General features: G+C 33.6%; 3 protein-coding genes across 3 annotated transcripts; all 3 read left to right on the top strand.

Annotated features, from left to right (window-relative positions):
- Positions 1 to 885: 885 nt before the first annotated feature.
- LOC114186887 (disease resistance protein RPM1-like) lies at positions 886 to 3899 on the top strand. The gene is made up of 2 exons (XM_028074951.2): positions 886 to 1530; positions 1621 to 3899. Exons 1-2 carry the CDS (start codon positions 915 to 917, stop codon positions 3738 to 3740), a joined length of 2736 nt encoding a protein of 911 aa, XP_027930752.2. The 5' UTR covers positions 886 to 914; the 3' UTR covers positions 3741 to 3899.
- A 2208-nt stretch (positions 3900 to 6107) lies between these two features.
- On the top strand, positions 6108 to 9704 carry LOC114186864 (disease resistance protein RPM1-like). The gene is made up of 2 exons (XM_028074907.2): positions 6108 to 8979; positions 9309 to 9704. The coding sequence occupies exons 1-2, from the start codon at positions 6196 to 6198 to the stop codon at positions 9309 to 9311; spliced, it is 2787 nt and encodes a 928-aa protein (XP_027930708.2). The 5' UTR covers positions 6108 to 6195; the 3' UTR covers positions 9312 to 9704.
- A 2511-nt stretch (positions 9705 to 12215) lies between these two features.
- Positions 12216 to 16232, top strand: LOC114187225 (disease resistance protein RPM1-like). The gene is made up of 2 exons (XM_028075410.2): positions 12216 to 15113; positions 15918 to 16232. Exons 1-2 carry the CDS (start codon positions 12331 to 12333, stop codon positions 15976 to 15978), a joined length of 2844 nt encoding a protein of 947 aa, XP_027931211.2. The 5' UTR covers positions 12216 to 12330; the 3' UTR covers positions 15979 to 16232.
- The last annotated feature ends 1336 nt before the right edge of the window (positions 16233 to 17568 follow it).

A 17568-nucleotide genomic window follows, 5' to 3' on the forward strand; every position in this document is an offset into this window, starting at 1 on the left:
TTGGATAGAATAAAGAAAGTTAAAAATACTATATAAGAATAAAGACCCATAACACTCACCATTGTCTTAAGGTTTTGGGGTTAAAGTAGTGTCAAATGTCTTATATGTGTAAGACTAATGTCATATAACCATATAGAACCATAATCTCTCAATGGCTACAACCCTATAACCCATATGAAAAATATATATAACCCAACATTGGTGAAGAGAATAGCGTCAATCCTTCATGTGTGTGTTGGACTCATGTTTTATTGTGTTGTAACTTGTATCTCATCAGTAATCCATGTGTCTTACTGCCTCAGGCCCACATTTCCCTCTGTCCTTGCAGCTATGCACGTTACATTTACTATACACCATTATTAATTGGCACGACAGTTACTGAAACACAGAATCGACATTGTTTAATCTCATCAAGTTATAGCCTTATAGCTGGATCATAATAAAAAAGAAAAAAAAAACCCACAACTTGCTCGCAAAAATTTAAGAAATACATAGCGAGTTCAAAGTCTTCGTCTCTGCATAGAAAATGCATAAATCTGTGTCAACATATTCATTAAAGAACAAAATATATGGTATCGATGTGATATAGATAAAGAGGGTATATTTGAGACAAAATGAAAACCGAGTCAAATTAATCATGTTTGTTTTACTTTGTATATATTTTAATTTTAATCATTTATTGTAATTGTATAGTTAAGATTAATTGTGCAAACATCACATGCATGCTTCATTTTAAAAAGGCAAAATAGAAAAACTAAAGATATTATAATAAACCGTGTATCGTTTAACTGGCAGCAATTGTTGGCTATATATATATATATATATATATATATATATATATATATATATATAGTGTTAAAAGAACATAAACTTTAACGGTTGCCACTTCCACAAAGCAAGAGAGCTAGACTAAAATGACAGAAACTGTAGTGTCTTTTGCGAGTCAGCATTTGCTTTCAAAATTTTTGGATGCTGTGAAGATGGTGAGAGATCTCCCAAAAGAAGTTGCAGAAGTTACAGATGAACTAGAAAGCTTTCAAGATTTCATCCATGACGCAAATAAAGTGGCTGAAGCTGAAGAAGATAACAATAAACGGGATAGAATAAGAAAAAGGTTGACGAGGCTGACAGAAGCTGCCTTTCGCATGGAAGATGTAATCGATGACTATGTGTTATGTGACAATAAGCAACCTGAAGAAGATCCTCGATGTGCAGATTTACTCTGTGAGGCTGTTCAGATCATCAAAACTCAAATCCTTCGCCTTCAAATAGCGTATCAGATTCAGGACGTTAAATCAGTTGTTCGAGGGGAAAAAGATGCCTTCCAAAAACATTTTCCAATAGAACCAAGATCAGACGGCTCTAGAGAAAACGAAAATTTCACATGGCATAAACTTCGAGTGGATCCTCTCTTTAAGCAAGATGAGGAGGTTGTTGGGCTTGAAGGCCCTATACAAACACTAAAAAAGGGGTTGACAGAGGGGAGAGAAGAACGCACTGTCATCTCTATTGTAGGAATGGCAGGATTGGGTAAAACCACTCTTTCTAAGCAAGTTTTTGACAGGGTCCATAAACACTTTGAGTGTCATGCACTGATCACAGTGTCTCGACCCTATACAGTTGAACGGTTGCTGAGGGATCTGACAAAGGAGCTTTGCGAAGAAAGAAATGAGCAGCCTCCTCAGGATGTTGAAACTATGAATCAAATGTCCTTGATAAAAGAAGTCAGAAAACGCTTGTGCAATAAGAGGTATGTTGTCTTGTTTGATGACGTATGGAATGAAAAATTTTGGGATGACATTGAATTAGCTCTAATTGATAATAAAAATGGAAGTAGGATACTAATCACTACCCGGGATGAGAGGGTTGTGGAGTTCTGTAAAAAAGCTTTATCTTTTGAGGTGCATAAGCTACAACCTTTAAGTAAAGAAAAATCATTGGAGTTGTTATGTAGGAGGGCATTTGGGTATGATTTTGATGGACGTTGTCCAGAAGATTATGAAGAAGTAGGTCTAGACATAGTTAGGAAGTGTGAGTGTTTACCTTTAGCAATTGTGGCCATTGGTAGTCTTTTATATAGAAAATGTAAAAGTTCATCAGAATGGCACCTGTTTAGTCAAAATCTAAGTTCGGAGTTGCAGGGCAATTCTGAGTTACACAGTGTAACAAAAATTTTAAGTTTGAGTTATGATGCTTTGCCACAAAATTTGAGGTCATGTTTGTTGTATTTCGGAATGTATCCTGAAGATTACGAAGTTAAATGTGATAGATTAATTTGGCAGTGGATAGCTGAAGGGTTTGTCAAACATGAAAGTAGAAAAAACTTAGAAGAAGTTGCACAACAATATTTAATGGAATTGATTAGTAGAAGCTTGGTGCTAGTATCATCATTTAGCACAGATGGGAAAGTGAAAGCATGTCGTGTTCATGACTCAATGCATGAAATGATCCGTCTAAAAATTAAGAATACAGGGTTTTGTGAGTATATTGACGAGCATAATCATTTGGAGCCAAGTGGTACCATTCGACGCTTAGCAATAGCAACGAGTTCCAATGGTTTAATTGGATCTATTGAAGAATCACAACATGTTCGGTCAATTTTATTTTTCACTAATAAAGTGTTGTCTGAAGACTTCACTATCCGCTTGCTTGCGATTGCGAAATACATGCGGTTGAAGGTGCTCGATTTTGAATTTGCTCCCTTATATAATGTTCCTGAAAGTTTGGGAAGTTTAATCAACTTAAAGTATCTAAGCTTCCGGGATACATACATTAGAAGTCTTCCAAAATCCATTTGTAAGCTGCAGAACTTGGAGACCTTAGATGTACGAGCAAATAGGGAGATTGCGATGCAGAACTTGGAGATCTTAGATGTACGAGCAAATAGGGAGATTGAGGTACCAAAGGAGATTACCAAGCTGAGAAAGCTACGTTGTTTTTTGGGTAACCGAATATCTTCCATTGCATTGAAGGATAGCCTTGGGAGCATAACATCCCTGGAAAAGATGCATGTACTAGAAATAGATCCAGATGGAGAGGTGATTAGAGAGATTGGAAAGCTAAAGCAACTAAGGGATCTGAGGGTTGTTAGTCTTAGGGGAGATGATGCTGACACTCTTTGTTCCTCAATAAACGAGATGCCACTCTTGGAGCGACTGCATATCTCCACAAAATATGGGACTGAAGCAATTGACTTGCAGATTAGGTCATCCTTGTCTAAACTAAGGAAGCTTCACCTGTATGGCAATTTAAAAGAGTTCCCAATTTGGATACCGCGGCTCCAGAATCTTGTGAAATTGTCTTTGGTTCAATCCCGGTTAACTAACATTCCATTGATATCTCTGGGAAATATGCCAAATTTGTTGATCCTCTCTTTAAGTTTGAATTCTTATGAAGGAGAAACTTTACATTTTCAAAAGGGAGGATTTCAGAAACTAAAGGAACTAGAGCTCCAACGTTTGCATCAATTGAGCTCCATCTTTATTGATAGCGGAACACTGCAATCTTTGGAAAAGCTTCTGATAATAAATATTCCCAAACTGAAGACAGTACCCTCTGGCATTCAACACTTAAAGAAACTCCGACTTCTCCACATGTTATATATGCCGTCTGAATTTAAACAGAGGATTGACCCCAATGGAGGAAAGGAGCATTGGATGATCAAACATGTGCCCGATGTACGGTTTGTCCCTTTGCTATTGGCCGAGGGATTTGCCAAAATGTTTTCTTTGCGGTTGTAGAGGTGTGCTCTTTATGTTTATTAATAGTTTTATAGATTGATATCACAAGAAATATATTCTCTTTTAACGCATTTATACACATTTATACTAGCTGCATGTTCTCGAACACACTGTTAAGGGAGAAAAATAGTTTACTGAAAATGAAAGACAAAAACTCTGAAAAGCATACACGGATTTCTATAAACTTTTATTAATTGGAACAACAACCTCTGACAAACACAATTATCGTTGTTTAATCTCATCACCTTTGCTGGATTACGATATCACTGCTTGTACATTTATTACGGCAAATTAGAAAAGAAAGAAAAAAGCCACAACTTGCTCCTAAAACATTTAAGAAAGACAAGCACAAACTTCAAAGTCTTCGCCTCCGCTTAGAAAATTCATGAGATCTGTGCAAAAACTGGAATTTAAAAACAATATACGGTATTGATATAGTAAATTATTTTGTAGTTTTCATGTAATAATACTTCGGTATACAAAATTATTATAGGATTTAAGATTAAAATCCATGATTCTCACTTGTTCTCACATGTTCATCCACATAATCATACATTCATGTAATAATGAATGATCGAAAAAAATAAAGAAAATAAGTATTTTATATTTCCTACCGTGGAATATTCTCATGTGATAAAAAATAAAAAATAAATAAAAGTATTAAAATGGAATAATATTTAAATGTGGGACATAAAAACTAATAAAACTACTAGATTAACTATAATTAATAATAGGGTTAAATATGTTTTTGTTACCTCAAGTTTTAGTGAATTTTGAAATTAGTCCATCTTTAAAATTTTATATTAATTTAGTATTTTATCTTTAAAAATGCATGAATTTAGTCCTTCTTACAAAATTTTATTAAATTTATTTGACATTTTAAACGCATTTTATGATAATATTTGAGTTAACATTAAAGTAAAGATGTATCAAACGGTGTAAACAATTCAAATACTATCATGAAATGCACTTGAAACGTCATATAAACTTAACAAAATTTGGTTAAAAAGACTAAATTTACGTATTTTTAAATATGAATGACTAAATTAATCGAAAGTTTTGAAAAAAAACTAATTTTAAATTTTATTAAAACTTGAAGAAAAAAAAAACATATTTAATCCTTAATAATATAACATCTGAAAATAAATGTATAAAGGTTATGATAATAAAAAAGATACTTTAGATGTGGTTGAATTTTATGGTATAGAAGTCAAATCATTATAAAAAAATGTTTAGGGAAAAAAGAAGGGTTATAATATCGGCTGCAGAGGGTATGTACACATGCGAGCTCACCGCACCCGAGGTCATAAGGGTGTTTTCCATTGTCTTTATGATGCGGAGTTGCTGAGGTCGGTCGTTGGTCCTGTGGCTGCATCGATTCGATTGAGGTGATGATGGTTTGGTGCATGACGATCATGCATTCTTGGAAGAGTTCAGCCGTGGATAACGTTGCCTTGTTATCCAAGGTCAAAAGGTTTTCATCCAAGAATACGAGAAACTTTACCTAGGGAAAGGGAAACAAGCTTTGGAGTTCGAGAAGGTTGACTTGGTGAAGTACAAGAATGTTCTCAAAGAGAAGGCAATTGAGAAATCCCGAGTCGTATATGAAAATCAGAAGAGGGTTGCGTATCTAGCTATAGAGGTGCTTTCTCTACGTGAGAAGTTACGAATTGGTGCCCAATCTCTCCGTGAATTCTCTATCCATGAATTCTCTATCAAAAGACCCCTTGCTTAAGAAAATCTTCCTTTTCTCATTATAATGAACAAGACATCAATGTTATTTAGAAAACTTAATAGTTTTATAGTTTGATATCACAAATGAAATATATTCTCTTTTAACACATTTATACTATCTGCAGGTTCTCGAACATACTGTCAAGCGAGAAAAATAGTTTACTGAAAATGAAAGACAAAAACTTTGAAAAACATACACGGTTTTCTATAAACTTTTATTAATTGGAACAACAACCTCTGACAAACACAATTAACGTTGTTTAATCTCATCACCTTTGCTGGATTATGATATCACTACTTGTATATTTATTACGGCAAATTAGAAAAAAAAAAAAAAGAAAAAAGCAACAACTTGCTTCTAAAACATTTAAGAAAGACAAGCACACTCAAAGTCTTCGCCTCAGCATAGAAAATTCATGAGATCTGTGTGAAAACTGGCATTTAAAAACAATATACGGTATTGATATGACATAGAGAAAGACCATGTATTAGGGACAAAATGAAAACCGAGTCAAATTAATCATGCTTGTTTTAATTTGTATATAATTTTAATATTTTATTGTAATGGTTGATTATCGCATGCTTGCTTGATTATAAAAGGACAATACCGAAAAATAAAAGATATTATAGCTAGTTAATTGTTGGCTATAGTGTCGAAGAACATAAAGTTCTAAAGTTGCCGCTGACAGAGCGTAAGAGAGAAAAAGAGAGCTAGACTAAAATGGCAGAAAGTGTAGTGTCTTTTGCAAGTCAGCATGTGCTTCCAAAATTTCTGGAAGCTGTAAAAATGCTGAGAGATCTCCCAAAAGAAGTTGCAGAAGTTACAGATGAACTAGAAAGCTTTCAAGACTTCATCCGAGATGCAAATAAAGTGGCTGAAGCTGAAGAAGATATCAATAGACGCAATAGAATAAGAAAAAGGTTGATGAGGCTGAGAGAAGCGGCTTTTCGCATGGAAGATGTAATCGATGATTATGTGATATGTGACGAAAAACAACCTGAAGATGATCCTCGATGTGCAGCTTTACTCAGTGAGGCTATTGAGTTTATTAAAACTCAGATCCTTCGCCTTCAAATAGCGTATCAGATTCAGGATGTTAAGTCACTTGTTCGAGCCGAAAGAGATGGCTTCCAAAACCATTTTCCTATAGAACCAAGATTACACAGTTGTATAGGAAATGAACATTTCACATGGCATAAACTTCGAATGGATCCTCTTTTTATTCAGAAGGATGAGGTTGTTGGCCTTGATGGCCCTATACAAACACTGAAAAAGTGGTTGACAGAGGGTAGAGAAGAACGCACTGTCATCTCTGTTGTAGGAATGGCAGGATTGGGAAAAACCACTCTTTCTAAGCAAGTCTTTGACAGGGTACACACAGACTTTGAGTGTCATGCATTGATCACAGTGTCTCGGTCCTATACTGTTGAAGGGTTGCTGAGGGATTTGACGAACAAGCTTTGTAAAGAAAGACTGGAGGATCCTCCTCGAGATGTTGCAACTATGAATCAAATGTCACTGATAGAAGAAGTCAGAAATCGTTTGAACAATAAGAGGTATGTTGTCTTGTTTGATGACGTATGGAATAAAACATTTTGGGATGACATTGAATTGGCTCTGATCGACAATAAAAATGGAAGTAGGATATTAATCACTACCCGGGATGAGAAGGTCGTGGATTTATGTAAGAAATGTTTATTTTTTGAGGTACATAAGCTACAACCATTAAGTAAAGAAAAATCACTGGAGTTGTTATGTAAGAAGGCATTTGGGTATGGTTTTGATGGAAGCTGTCCAAAAGATTATGAAGAAGTAGGTCTGGAAATTGTTAGAAAGTGTGAGTGCTTACCTTTATCAATTGTGGCCATCGGTAGTCTTTTAAACAGAAAATGTAAAAGTCCATCTGAATGGGGCCTGTTTAGTCAAAATCTAAGTTTAGAGTTGGAGAGCAATTCCGAGTTAGACAGTGTAAAAAAAATTTTAGGCTTGAGTTACGATGATTTGCCACAGAATCTGAGGTCATGTTTATTGTATTTCGGAATGTATCCAGAAAATTACGAAGTTAAATGTGATAGATTAATTCAGATGTGGATAGCTGAAGGGTTTGTCAAACATGAAAGTGGAAGAAATTTAGAAGAAGTTGCACAACAACAATTAATAGAGTTGATTAGTAGAAGTTTGGTGCTAGTATCATCATTTACCATAGATAACAGAGCAAAATTATGTCGTGTTCATGACTCAATACATGAAATGATCCGTGGAAAAACTAAGAATACAGGGTTCTGTGAGTATATTGATGTGAATAATCACTTGGAGTCAAGTGGTCCCATTCGACGCTTAACAATAGCAACAAGTTCCAATGATTTAAGTGGAACTATAGAAGGATCACATCATATTCGGTCAATTATAATTTTCGGGAGGAGGGAAGTCTTATCTGAACAATTCACCAGCCACTTGCTTTCAAAATACACGCGGTTGAAGGTACTTGATTTTGGATATGCTCCATTATATGATGTTCCTGAAAATTTGGGGAATTTAATTCACTTAAAGTATCTAAGCTTCTGGAGTACATTCATAAGAAGCCTTCCGAAATCCATTGGTAAGCTGCAGAACTTGGAGACCTTAGATGTACGAGCAAACAGGGAGATTGAGGTACCAAAGGAGATTACGAAGCTTAGAAAACTACGTTGTCTTTTGGGTAACCGAATGTCTGCCATTGCAGTGAAGGATAGTATTGGAAGCATGACATCCCTCCAAATGATGCATATATTGATAGATCCAGATGGAGTGGTGATTAGAGAGCTTGGAAAGCTAAAGCAATTGAGGGATATGAGACTTTCTAATGTTATGGGACATCATTCTGATACTCTTTCTTCCTCAATAAACCAGATGCAACTCTTGGAGCGACTAGATATCTTCGTACAACACTTGAGTGAACCAATTGACTTGCACATTACATCATCCTTGTCTAAACTGAGGAAGCTTCACCTGTATGCCAATTTAAAAGAATTCCCAAATTGGATTCCGCGACTCCAAAATCTTGTGAAATTGTCTTTGGTTCAGTCCAGGCTAACTAACATTCCATTGATATCTATAGGAAATATGGCAAATTTGTTGATCCTCTCTTTCGGCTCCACTTCGTACGAAGGAGAAACTTTGCATTTTGAAAATGGAGGATTTCAGAAACTAAAGGAACTAGAGCTCCAACGTTTGCATCAATTGAGCTCCATTTTTATTGATAGCGGAGCACTGCAATCTTTGGAAAAGCTTCAGATAATGAATATTCCAGAACTGAAGGCAGTACCCTCTGGCATTCAAAACTTAAAGAAACTCCAAGTTCTCGACATCTTATATATGCCAACTGAGTTTCTGCAGAGGATTGACCCCAATGGAGGAGAAGATTATTTCATGATCAAACATGTGCCCCATCTACATTTTGTCACCAAAAATCGTGCTTTTCTGTTGGCCGAGAGAGCAGCTAATATTCTTTGTGGGGTTATAGAGGTGTGGTCCATATCCTTATTCTTTATTCTATAGTTTTATATCATAAAAAGCTTATTTTCTAATCTGAGTTTTAGTTTATGTTCATATCAGCTCTATTCCTTTTCATCAGACTAAACTGAATTGAAGTGATGCTTGTAAGGACTGAACAAAAATCTTTATAATTATAAAGAATAAATGTTAATATGTCTGCAACTATAGGAACTGAGGTAGAAATTAAACATGTTGTATATCTAATCAGGTCCTCACATTTTTTATAATGGAAAAGTTGTTCTATTTGTCCCTTCTATTTGTCCCTCACATAAAAATGTCACTTCATTTTGTTTTATTAGTAAGAAATTCAAGTATGGAGTTAGGAGTCTGCATTTAGCGTAGATGAGTGAGATAAGCAATATACAAGAAGGTGGTGTCAGGTCTTCGTGGCTCGGGATTCATCGGATCAAGATTTCCCAGGTTTAATATACACTCTCCCTGGTATGTTCACTACTCGAGGAACCCAACATTGTTGAAAGTAAATATTTAAAAATTTTAGTTTTGTAAGTACATATGCAAGTGATGTTGCATATTGCTTTTGGGATGGTCTTTGGACATGCATGGAGAAGTTTGTCTCTGTTCTGAATTTTAGTATTTTGATGGGAGTACTGTTTCCTGTCCAATTTGTTTGATTATCTTAAATATGTTGTGGAGTGTTAAAATTTAAAAAGAAGTAGTTGATTTATGTTTATAAATGAGTCATCGGTACACCAAAAAAGTTTCAGAAATTTTCATGACGACTATGTTGGAAGAATTTTCACATACCACAATGTTCATTCTTGGCATTTCTAGTGAGAATGTTTCTATCGTGGATCGATTCATTTGTGTGTGAAGATCATAAAGATCAAATTGTGTGAAAATGTTAATGGTGCCATTTAAGTTAAAATCTGGAGAAGTATTAATGTCCTTTGAAGTTCTGGGTAACGGTTAACATATATGGTTTTTCATTCATTCGGATGAATATCTCTGTTATTTTCCCAAGTGAAAAAATAAATGATTCTTAAATGATGTTTATGTTAGCAATAGTCCAAGTTTGAATCAAAAAGTTTCACATTGAAAATAATAGACCAAGTTATAAGAACCATAATCTCTCAATGATTATAACTATAATCCATATATAACAAAAACATATGAAAGAATATATAACCCAACAGTTTCTTTCCTTTTTAATCTTTGCATGGATTTATTTTTGGTCTCTATTCATTTCAACATAACAAAGAAAACGAACAACTTGAGGAGGATTAAGAAGCACATATATCTTTCTAAAATTATTTATAACTATGTTGTGTCATAAACAAATCGACTCATATGAGTGTGGTTACTATATGTAATTGATACCAATCATTGTATGTGATCATATTACAAGTAATTGGAAAACGATAATAATTATTGATTCAAATGCTTTGCAATTTTGTCTTTTTATATATTAGTTGAAATTATTATCGTTTGTCCGGAGATTTGACAATTCTACACCAATGCACGAGAAGTCGATAGAACATGTAAGGAAAACTTGTGCCAAATATATAGTAAAAATGTATAATAATGTATAGTACTTTGAAGTGCTTTGATTATAGTAAATATTTGTACATTATTTAAAGTTCTTTGATTCGAAATTGTTATCTATATATTTATATATATATATATATATATATATATATATATATATATATATATATATATATATATGGTTTTTGTGGTTGTTTCTGTCTAAGTTTGTTACGTAAACAGAAAGAAAAACAAAAAAATGTTTTTTAAAATATATGTAGAATAGGCTTGGTTATAGCCAAAACTAAAGCTTATATGACGAACAGTCTTCGGTTGTAGTGTATGCGGAAGAATATACTTAAGAATAAGCTTTGGTTACGACCTAAATCGAAATCTGTTCTCCTCTTCAGGTTTTAAATAATTTTATATTATTTTTGAAATTTTGAAGCATATATGTTGTTTCTATAACCAAAACCTATTCTTCTCTTCACGTTTTATTAAATTTGAATTATTTTTAAAGTTTTATTAAATTTGAATTATTTTTAAAATTGAAAAGGGAATAAGCTTTGGTTGGGTCCTAGAAGCAAAGTCTTTCCCTTTATTTATTTTTTTAATCTTTTTATAATTGTTTTATGCGTTGGTTTTGTAACCAAAGCTTATTTTGGAATTATAGACTTTGGTTAGAACCGAAGTCAAAAACCTTCCTTTTTTATTTTGTCTGAATATGTTTTGGTTTGGGAATCGAAATACAGTATCGAAAAGAACCATGCCAAAATCCTTCACTACATCGGTGAATTTTAATAAAATCTTGAAAGGATGAATGTTCTTTGAACTTACAGACTTGATTTTGATTTTCCATCTCCAAGCCTTAAACTAGCGAATTATTACAATTAAGACTATGAAAATTAAACAATAATTCTTGATCTTTCCATTCTAAAACCAAAAAACTACTAAAACATTATCTATTCCATTTAAGTTTATTCAACAAGAAGCTTCTATAAGTTGCATCCTAAGAACTAAGGCGATCGATGTGAGGTTAGCCTTTTCTTTTTTACGTTAGCAGACTAACAAGCTGCTCAAAGATTTTCTAAGACGCATTTACCAAAATCAAAGTATTTTGTTTTAAAGCATCTTTATATATGCATTTACTTCCAGTTGCAAAAAACTGGTCAAATATGGTTTACTGAATTATGAGCCTTAAAGCAATAGAACCAAATGAATAATCAAATGAAATTATTCCTGTAATGAAAGTCCAAAGCTTTGAAAAACATATACGGTTTACTATACACCTCTATTAATTGGTACAACAGCCACTGAAACACATTAACATTGTTTAATCTCATCAAGTTATAGCTGGATCACAATATCTCATCACCTTATAGCTGGATCACAATAAAAAGGAAAGAAAAAAACCACAACTTGCTCGCAAAACAATAAAGAAATACATGGGAAGCTCAAAGTTTTCGACTCTGCATAGAAAATGCATTAAATCTGTGAAGGCTTGCATTAAAAAACAAAGTATACTATACTTTGTTTTTTTGTTCCAAATACCTCTGTAGGTATCGAAGCGATATAGATACAGAGGATGTATTTGAAACAAAAAACAAAACCGAGTCAAATTAATCATGTTTGTTTTATTTTGTATATAACTTTAATTATTTATTGTAAACATCACATGCACGCTTGATTTTAAAATGGAATACAGAAAAAAAAAAAAAAAGATATTATAATAAACTGTATATTGTTTGACTAGCTGCAATTGTTTGCAATATATAGTGCTAAAGAACATAAAGTTTTACATTCCATTTCCACAAAGCTAGAGAGTGCTAGACTAAAATGGCAGAAACTGCGGCGTCTTTTGCTAGTCGGCATGTGTTTCCAAAATTTTTGGAAGCCGTAAAGATGCTGAGAGATCTCCCAAAAGAAGTTGTAGAAGTTGCCGATGAGCTAGAAAGCTTTCAAGATTTCATCCATGATGCAAATAAAGTGGCTGAAGCAGAAGAAGATAAAAATAGGCGTGATAGAATAAGAAAAAGGTTGATGAGGCTAAGAGAAGCAGCTTTTCGCATGGAAGATGCCATCGATGACTATGTCATATGTGACGACGAGAAGCAACCTGAAGAAGATCCTCGATGTGCAACTTTACTATGTGAGGCTGTTGAGTTCATCAAAACTCAAATCCTTCGCCTTCAAGTGGCGTATCAAATTCAGGATGTTAAATCGCTTGTTCGTGCGGAAAGAAATGGGTTTGAAAACCATTTTCCTATAGGATCAAGATCGAACGGTTCTAGAGGAAATGAAAATTTCACATGGCATAAACTTCGAATGGATCCTCTCTTTATTAAGGAAGAGGAGGTTGTTGGCTTTGAAGGCCCTATACATACATTGAAAAAGTGGTTGACAGAAGGACAAGAAGAACGCACTGTTATCTCTATTGTAGGAATGGCAGGATTGGGAAAAACCACACTTTCTAAGCAAGTTTTTGACAGGGTACATACAGACTTTGAGTGCCATGCGTTGATCACAGTGTCTCGATCCTACACTGTTGAAGGGTTGCTAAGGGATTTGACGAACAAGCTCTGCAAAGAGAGAATGGAGGATCCTCCTCGGGATGTTGCAACTATGAATCAAATGTCGTTGATAGAAGAAGTCAGAAACCGCCTTCACAATAAGACGTATGTTGTCTTGTTTGATGACGTATGGAATGAAACATTTTGGGATGACATTGAATTGGCTCTGATTGATAATAAAAATGGAAGTAGAATACTAATCACTACCCGGGATGAGAAGGTTGCGGAGTACTGTAAGAAAGCTTTATCTTTTGAGGTGCATAAGCTACAACCTTTAAGTAAAGAGAAATCACTGGAGCTATTATGTAAGAAGGCATTTGGGTATGGTTTTGATGGATGTTGTCCAAAAGATTATGAAGAAGTAGGTCTGGACATTGTTAGAAAGTGTGAGTGTTTACCTTTAGCAATTGTGGCTATTGGTAGTCTTTTATATAGAAAATGTAAAACTCCACCGCAATGGCGTCGGTTTAGTCAAAATCTAAGTTCGGAGTTGGAGAGCAATTCCGAGTTACACAGTGTAACAAAAATTTTAAGTTTGAGTTTCGATGATTTGCCACAAAATCTGAGGTCATGTTTGTTGTATTTCGGAATGTATCCTGATGATTACGAAGTTAAATGTGGTAGATTAATTCAGCAGTGGATAGCTGAAGGGTTTGTCAAACAAGAGAGTGGAAGAAATTTGGAAGAAGTTGCACAACAACATTTAATGGAATTGGTGAGTAGAAGCTTAGTTCTTGTATCATCATTTACCAAAGATGACAAGGCTAGAGCATGCCGTGTTCACGACTCAATACACGAAATGATCCGTGGAAAGATGAAGAATACGGGGTTTGGTGAGTATATTGATGAGGATAATCATTTGGAATCAAGCGGTATCGTTAGACGCTTAACAATAGCAACAAATTCCAATGACTTAAATGGATCTATCGAAGAATCACAACATGTTCGGTCAATTATAATTTTCAGAAGGAGGGATGTAAAATTCACAGACCGCTTGCTTGCAAAATACAGACGGTTAAAGGTGCTTGATTTTGGGTATGCTCCCTTATATGATGTTCCTGAAAATTTTGGGAGTTTAATCCACTTAAAGTATCTACGCTTACGGAATATAATGATAAGAAGCCTTCCAAAATCCATTGGTAAGCTGAAGAATTTGGAGATCTTAGATGTACGAACACATAGGGTGATAGAGGTACCAAAGGAGATTACGAAGCTTAGAAAGCTACGTCATCTTTTGGGTAGCCCTATATCTTCCGTTGCAGTGAAGGATAGTCTTGGAAGCATGACATCCCTGGAAAAGATGCATGTATTGATAGTAGATGAAGATGGAGTGGTGATTAGAGAGCTTGGAAAGCTAAAGCAATTAAGGAATCTTAGGCTTTCTAATGTTATGGGAAATCATTCTGATACTCTTTCTTTCTCAATAAACCAGATGCAACTCTTGGAGCGACTAGATATCTCCGTCCAATATCTGAGTGAAGTAATTGACTTGCACATCACGCCATCCTTGTCCAAAATAAGGAAGCTTCACCTCTATGGCAATTTAAAAGAGTTCCCAAGTTGGATTCCGCGACTCCAAAATCTTGTGAAATTGTCTTTGGTTGAATCCAGGTTAACTAACATTCCATTGAAATCTCTCGGAAATATGCCAAATTTGTTGTTCATCTCTTTCGACTACAATTCTTATGAAGGAGACACTTTATATTTTGAAAATGGAGGATTTCAGAAACTAAAGGAACTAGAGCTCAAATGTTTGGATAATTTGAGTTCTATCTTTATTGATATCGGGGCACTGCAATCCTTGGAAAAGCTTAAGATAATGACTATTCCACAATTGAAGAGAGTACCCTCTGGCATTCAAAACTTAAAGAAACTCCAAGTTCTCGATATCTTATATATGCCGAGAGAATTTCAAAAGAGGATTGACCCCAATGGAGGAGAAGAGCACTGGATGATCAAACACGTGCCTCATATACATTTTGTCATGAAAGATCGTGGTTTGCTAATGGTCCACAAAGTAGCTCAAATTTTATCCTCGCGTTTACAGAGGTATGCTTTTTATCTTTACTAATAATTCTATTTTTTCATATTATAAAAACTTTAATTTTTGATCTCAGAACTTAAGGACATCTTACTTTAGTTTCTATACATATCGGCTTCACATCGGACTAAAATGATTTAAAATGATAATTATAAAGAATAGAAGTTAACGTGTTTGTAACTATAGAAACCAAGGAAGAAACTAATTCTATTATTAGTATATATAATGTCTTCAAATTTTCCATTGTTGAAAAACTATTCTATTTGTCCCTTGCATATAAAAATAATATTTTATTTTATTTTTCGTTGATGCCCAGAAATTACATCTCCTCCTAACATGAAATTTCTTTTAAAATTTCAAAAGAAGTGGTTGCTTTATGTTTGTAAATGGGTCATCAGCACACTACAAATTTTTGCCACGACTTTTGGGAATTATCATTACTATTATGTTGGAAGAATTTTCATATCCAGAGCTCATTCTTGGCATTTTCTGTCAGCATATCTTCATTTGGATTGATCATTAGTTTTTCGGAATAAGTTTTTCTGAGAACTTCTTTTTGTGTTGATCATAATTAATCCACATAATTTGGTGCGAAAATATTAATGCGTGTCATTTGAGTAAAAGCTGAAAAAGTATTAATGTCCTTTGAAGTTGTAGGTAAGGGTTAACATATATGGTTTTTCATTCACTTTAGGATAAATCTATGTTGAAAGTGAAGAAAAAAAATGTTAGTAAGTACAAAAGGGTGAATATTTTTCCCTTTTTAATCTTTGTACCGATTAATGATTCTTGGTCTCTATTCTTTTCAACAGAAAAAAAGCAACTGTGCAGTTTGAAGCGGATAATGAAACACAAATAAAACGGATAACGTAGCCGCTGGGAACTGAGGGAATATATTAATGGATACGTGTTTGTAAATTAGATAGCATAGATTTAATTATTCACTGTTTTTTCTGCTTGGCTACTTTTATTTTTGATACATTTGTTAGTTTGTTTGACCTGGAAATATTGATAAAATAGTGATAATAATTAAATAATACTTAATGGAACATAATACAATGCTCTATTTTTGTATATTTTGTTTGGAAGAACCTATGGCAAAAATATATACAGAAGAACTAATGAATTAGGACGGTTGCATTTAATGGAAGAGATGAGAAGGTAGACAAAATAAAAACAAAAATTTGTTTTTCATTTGTTATTTGTCATTATCACCATATTCTTTCTTTTGAATAAAACATTCTACACCTGTTCAGAGGACAAGGGAGAGTTTTCAGACAGTTACATGGGAATAATGTCGTGATGAGAAAGAACGTGGAAAAACCGTTATGCAGAATATATTTTATGTTGCTTTATAAATAGATATACTATTCGCTTAAATTGACGTCCATCTCTCGTCTAAATCTGCATTTGAAAAGAAAAAATATTCGAATCAATAATTTTATAATTTTATTTTTAGAAGAAAAAAAAAATCGTAAAAGTTATTTAATTTTATATTTTATTACATATATAAATAAAATAAAATAAAATTTCTCTTATAACATATTTCTTGTATCTATGATATATTTTATATTTATCATATTTTTACCATTTTTATAAATTTTCAACACTCATATTATTTTATAATGTAATTATATAATTTATAATAATTTATATTGTAATATGATTATTTAAATTTTATAAGTTCGCATTAAACGTTCAAAATTAAAACGCAAACTTAAACAAATTTTACTGTATTTGGGTATCAAAGATTGCGAAGAAAAAATGAAGTATATGAAATATGCATGCTTGACGAAAATCATCTCGGAAGGAACGAGTAAGGAGAGTCAAAGAAATGTTAGAATTGGTACGCATTAAAGTACGCATTAAAAGGGTTAAAGCACTTGTTGAAGGACAATTAAAGTAGAAGTGAAGAAGACTATGGAAGAAAAAATTGAAGTGAGAAAAATGTTTTAGAAGATAAGAGAAGATTTAGGGGTTCAAGAACATGAAATAAGAAAATATTAGGAGTTCAAGACCAATACATCAAGAAAAATGTTGAAGAGGTTCTGCCCAACCCATTTTTCCAAATAATCAAATCAAATCATACACGAATAATCAAATAAAATTATTCATGTAAGGAAAGACAAAAACCTGTGGAAAGCATACACGGCTTTCTATAAACTTTTACTAATGGGCACAACAACCACTGAAATAAACAAACGTTGTTTAATCTCATCACATTAGCTGGATCACAATATCACTACTTGCTATACCTACTACGCCAAATTAGAAAAGAAAGAAGGAACGCACAACTTGCTCGCAAAACACTTAAGAAAGAAAATGCACCAAATCTGTGTGAACACTAGCATTTAAACAAAACATGGTATCGACATGACATAGATAAAGAGGATGTATTAGGGACAAAATCAAAACCGAGTCAAACTAATCATGTTTGTTTTATTTTGTGTATGGTTTTAATTA

This window comes from Vigna unguiculata, chromosome 6 (genome assembly GCF_037176805.1).
Source record: "Vigna unguiculata cultivar grain cowpea cultivar isolate G323 ecotype 2 chromosome 6, ASM3717680v1, whole genome shotgun sequence".
NCBI classification, from domain to species: domain Eukaryota; kingdom Viridiplantae; phylum Streptophyta; class Magnoliopsida; order Fabales; family Fabaceae; genus Vigna; species Vigna unguiculata.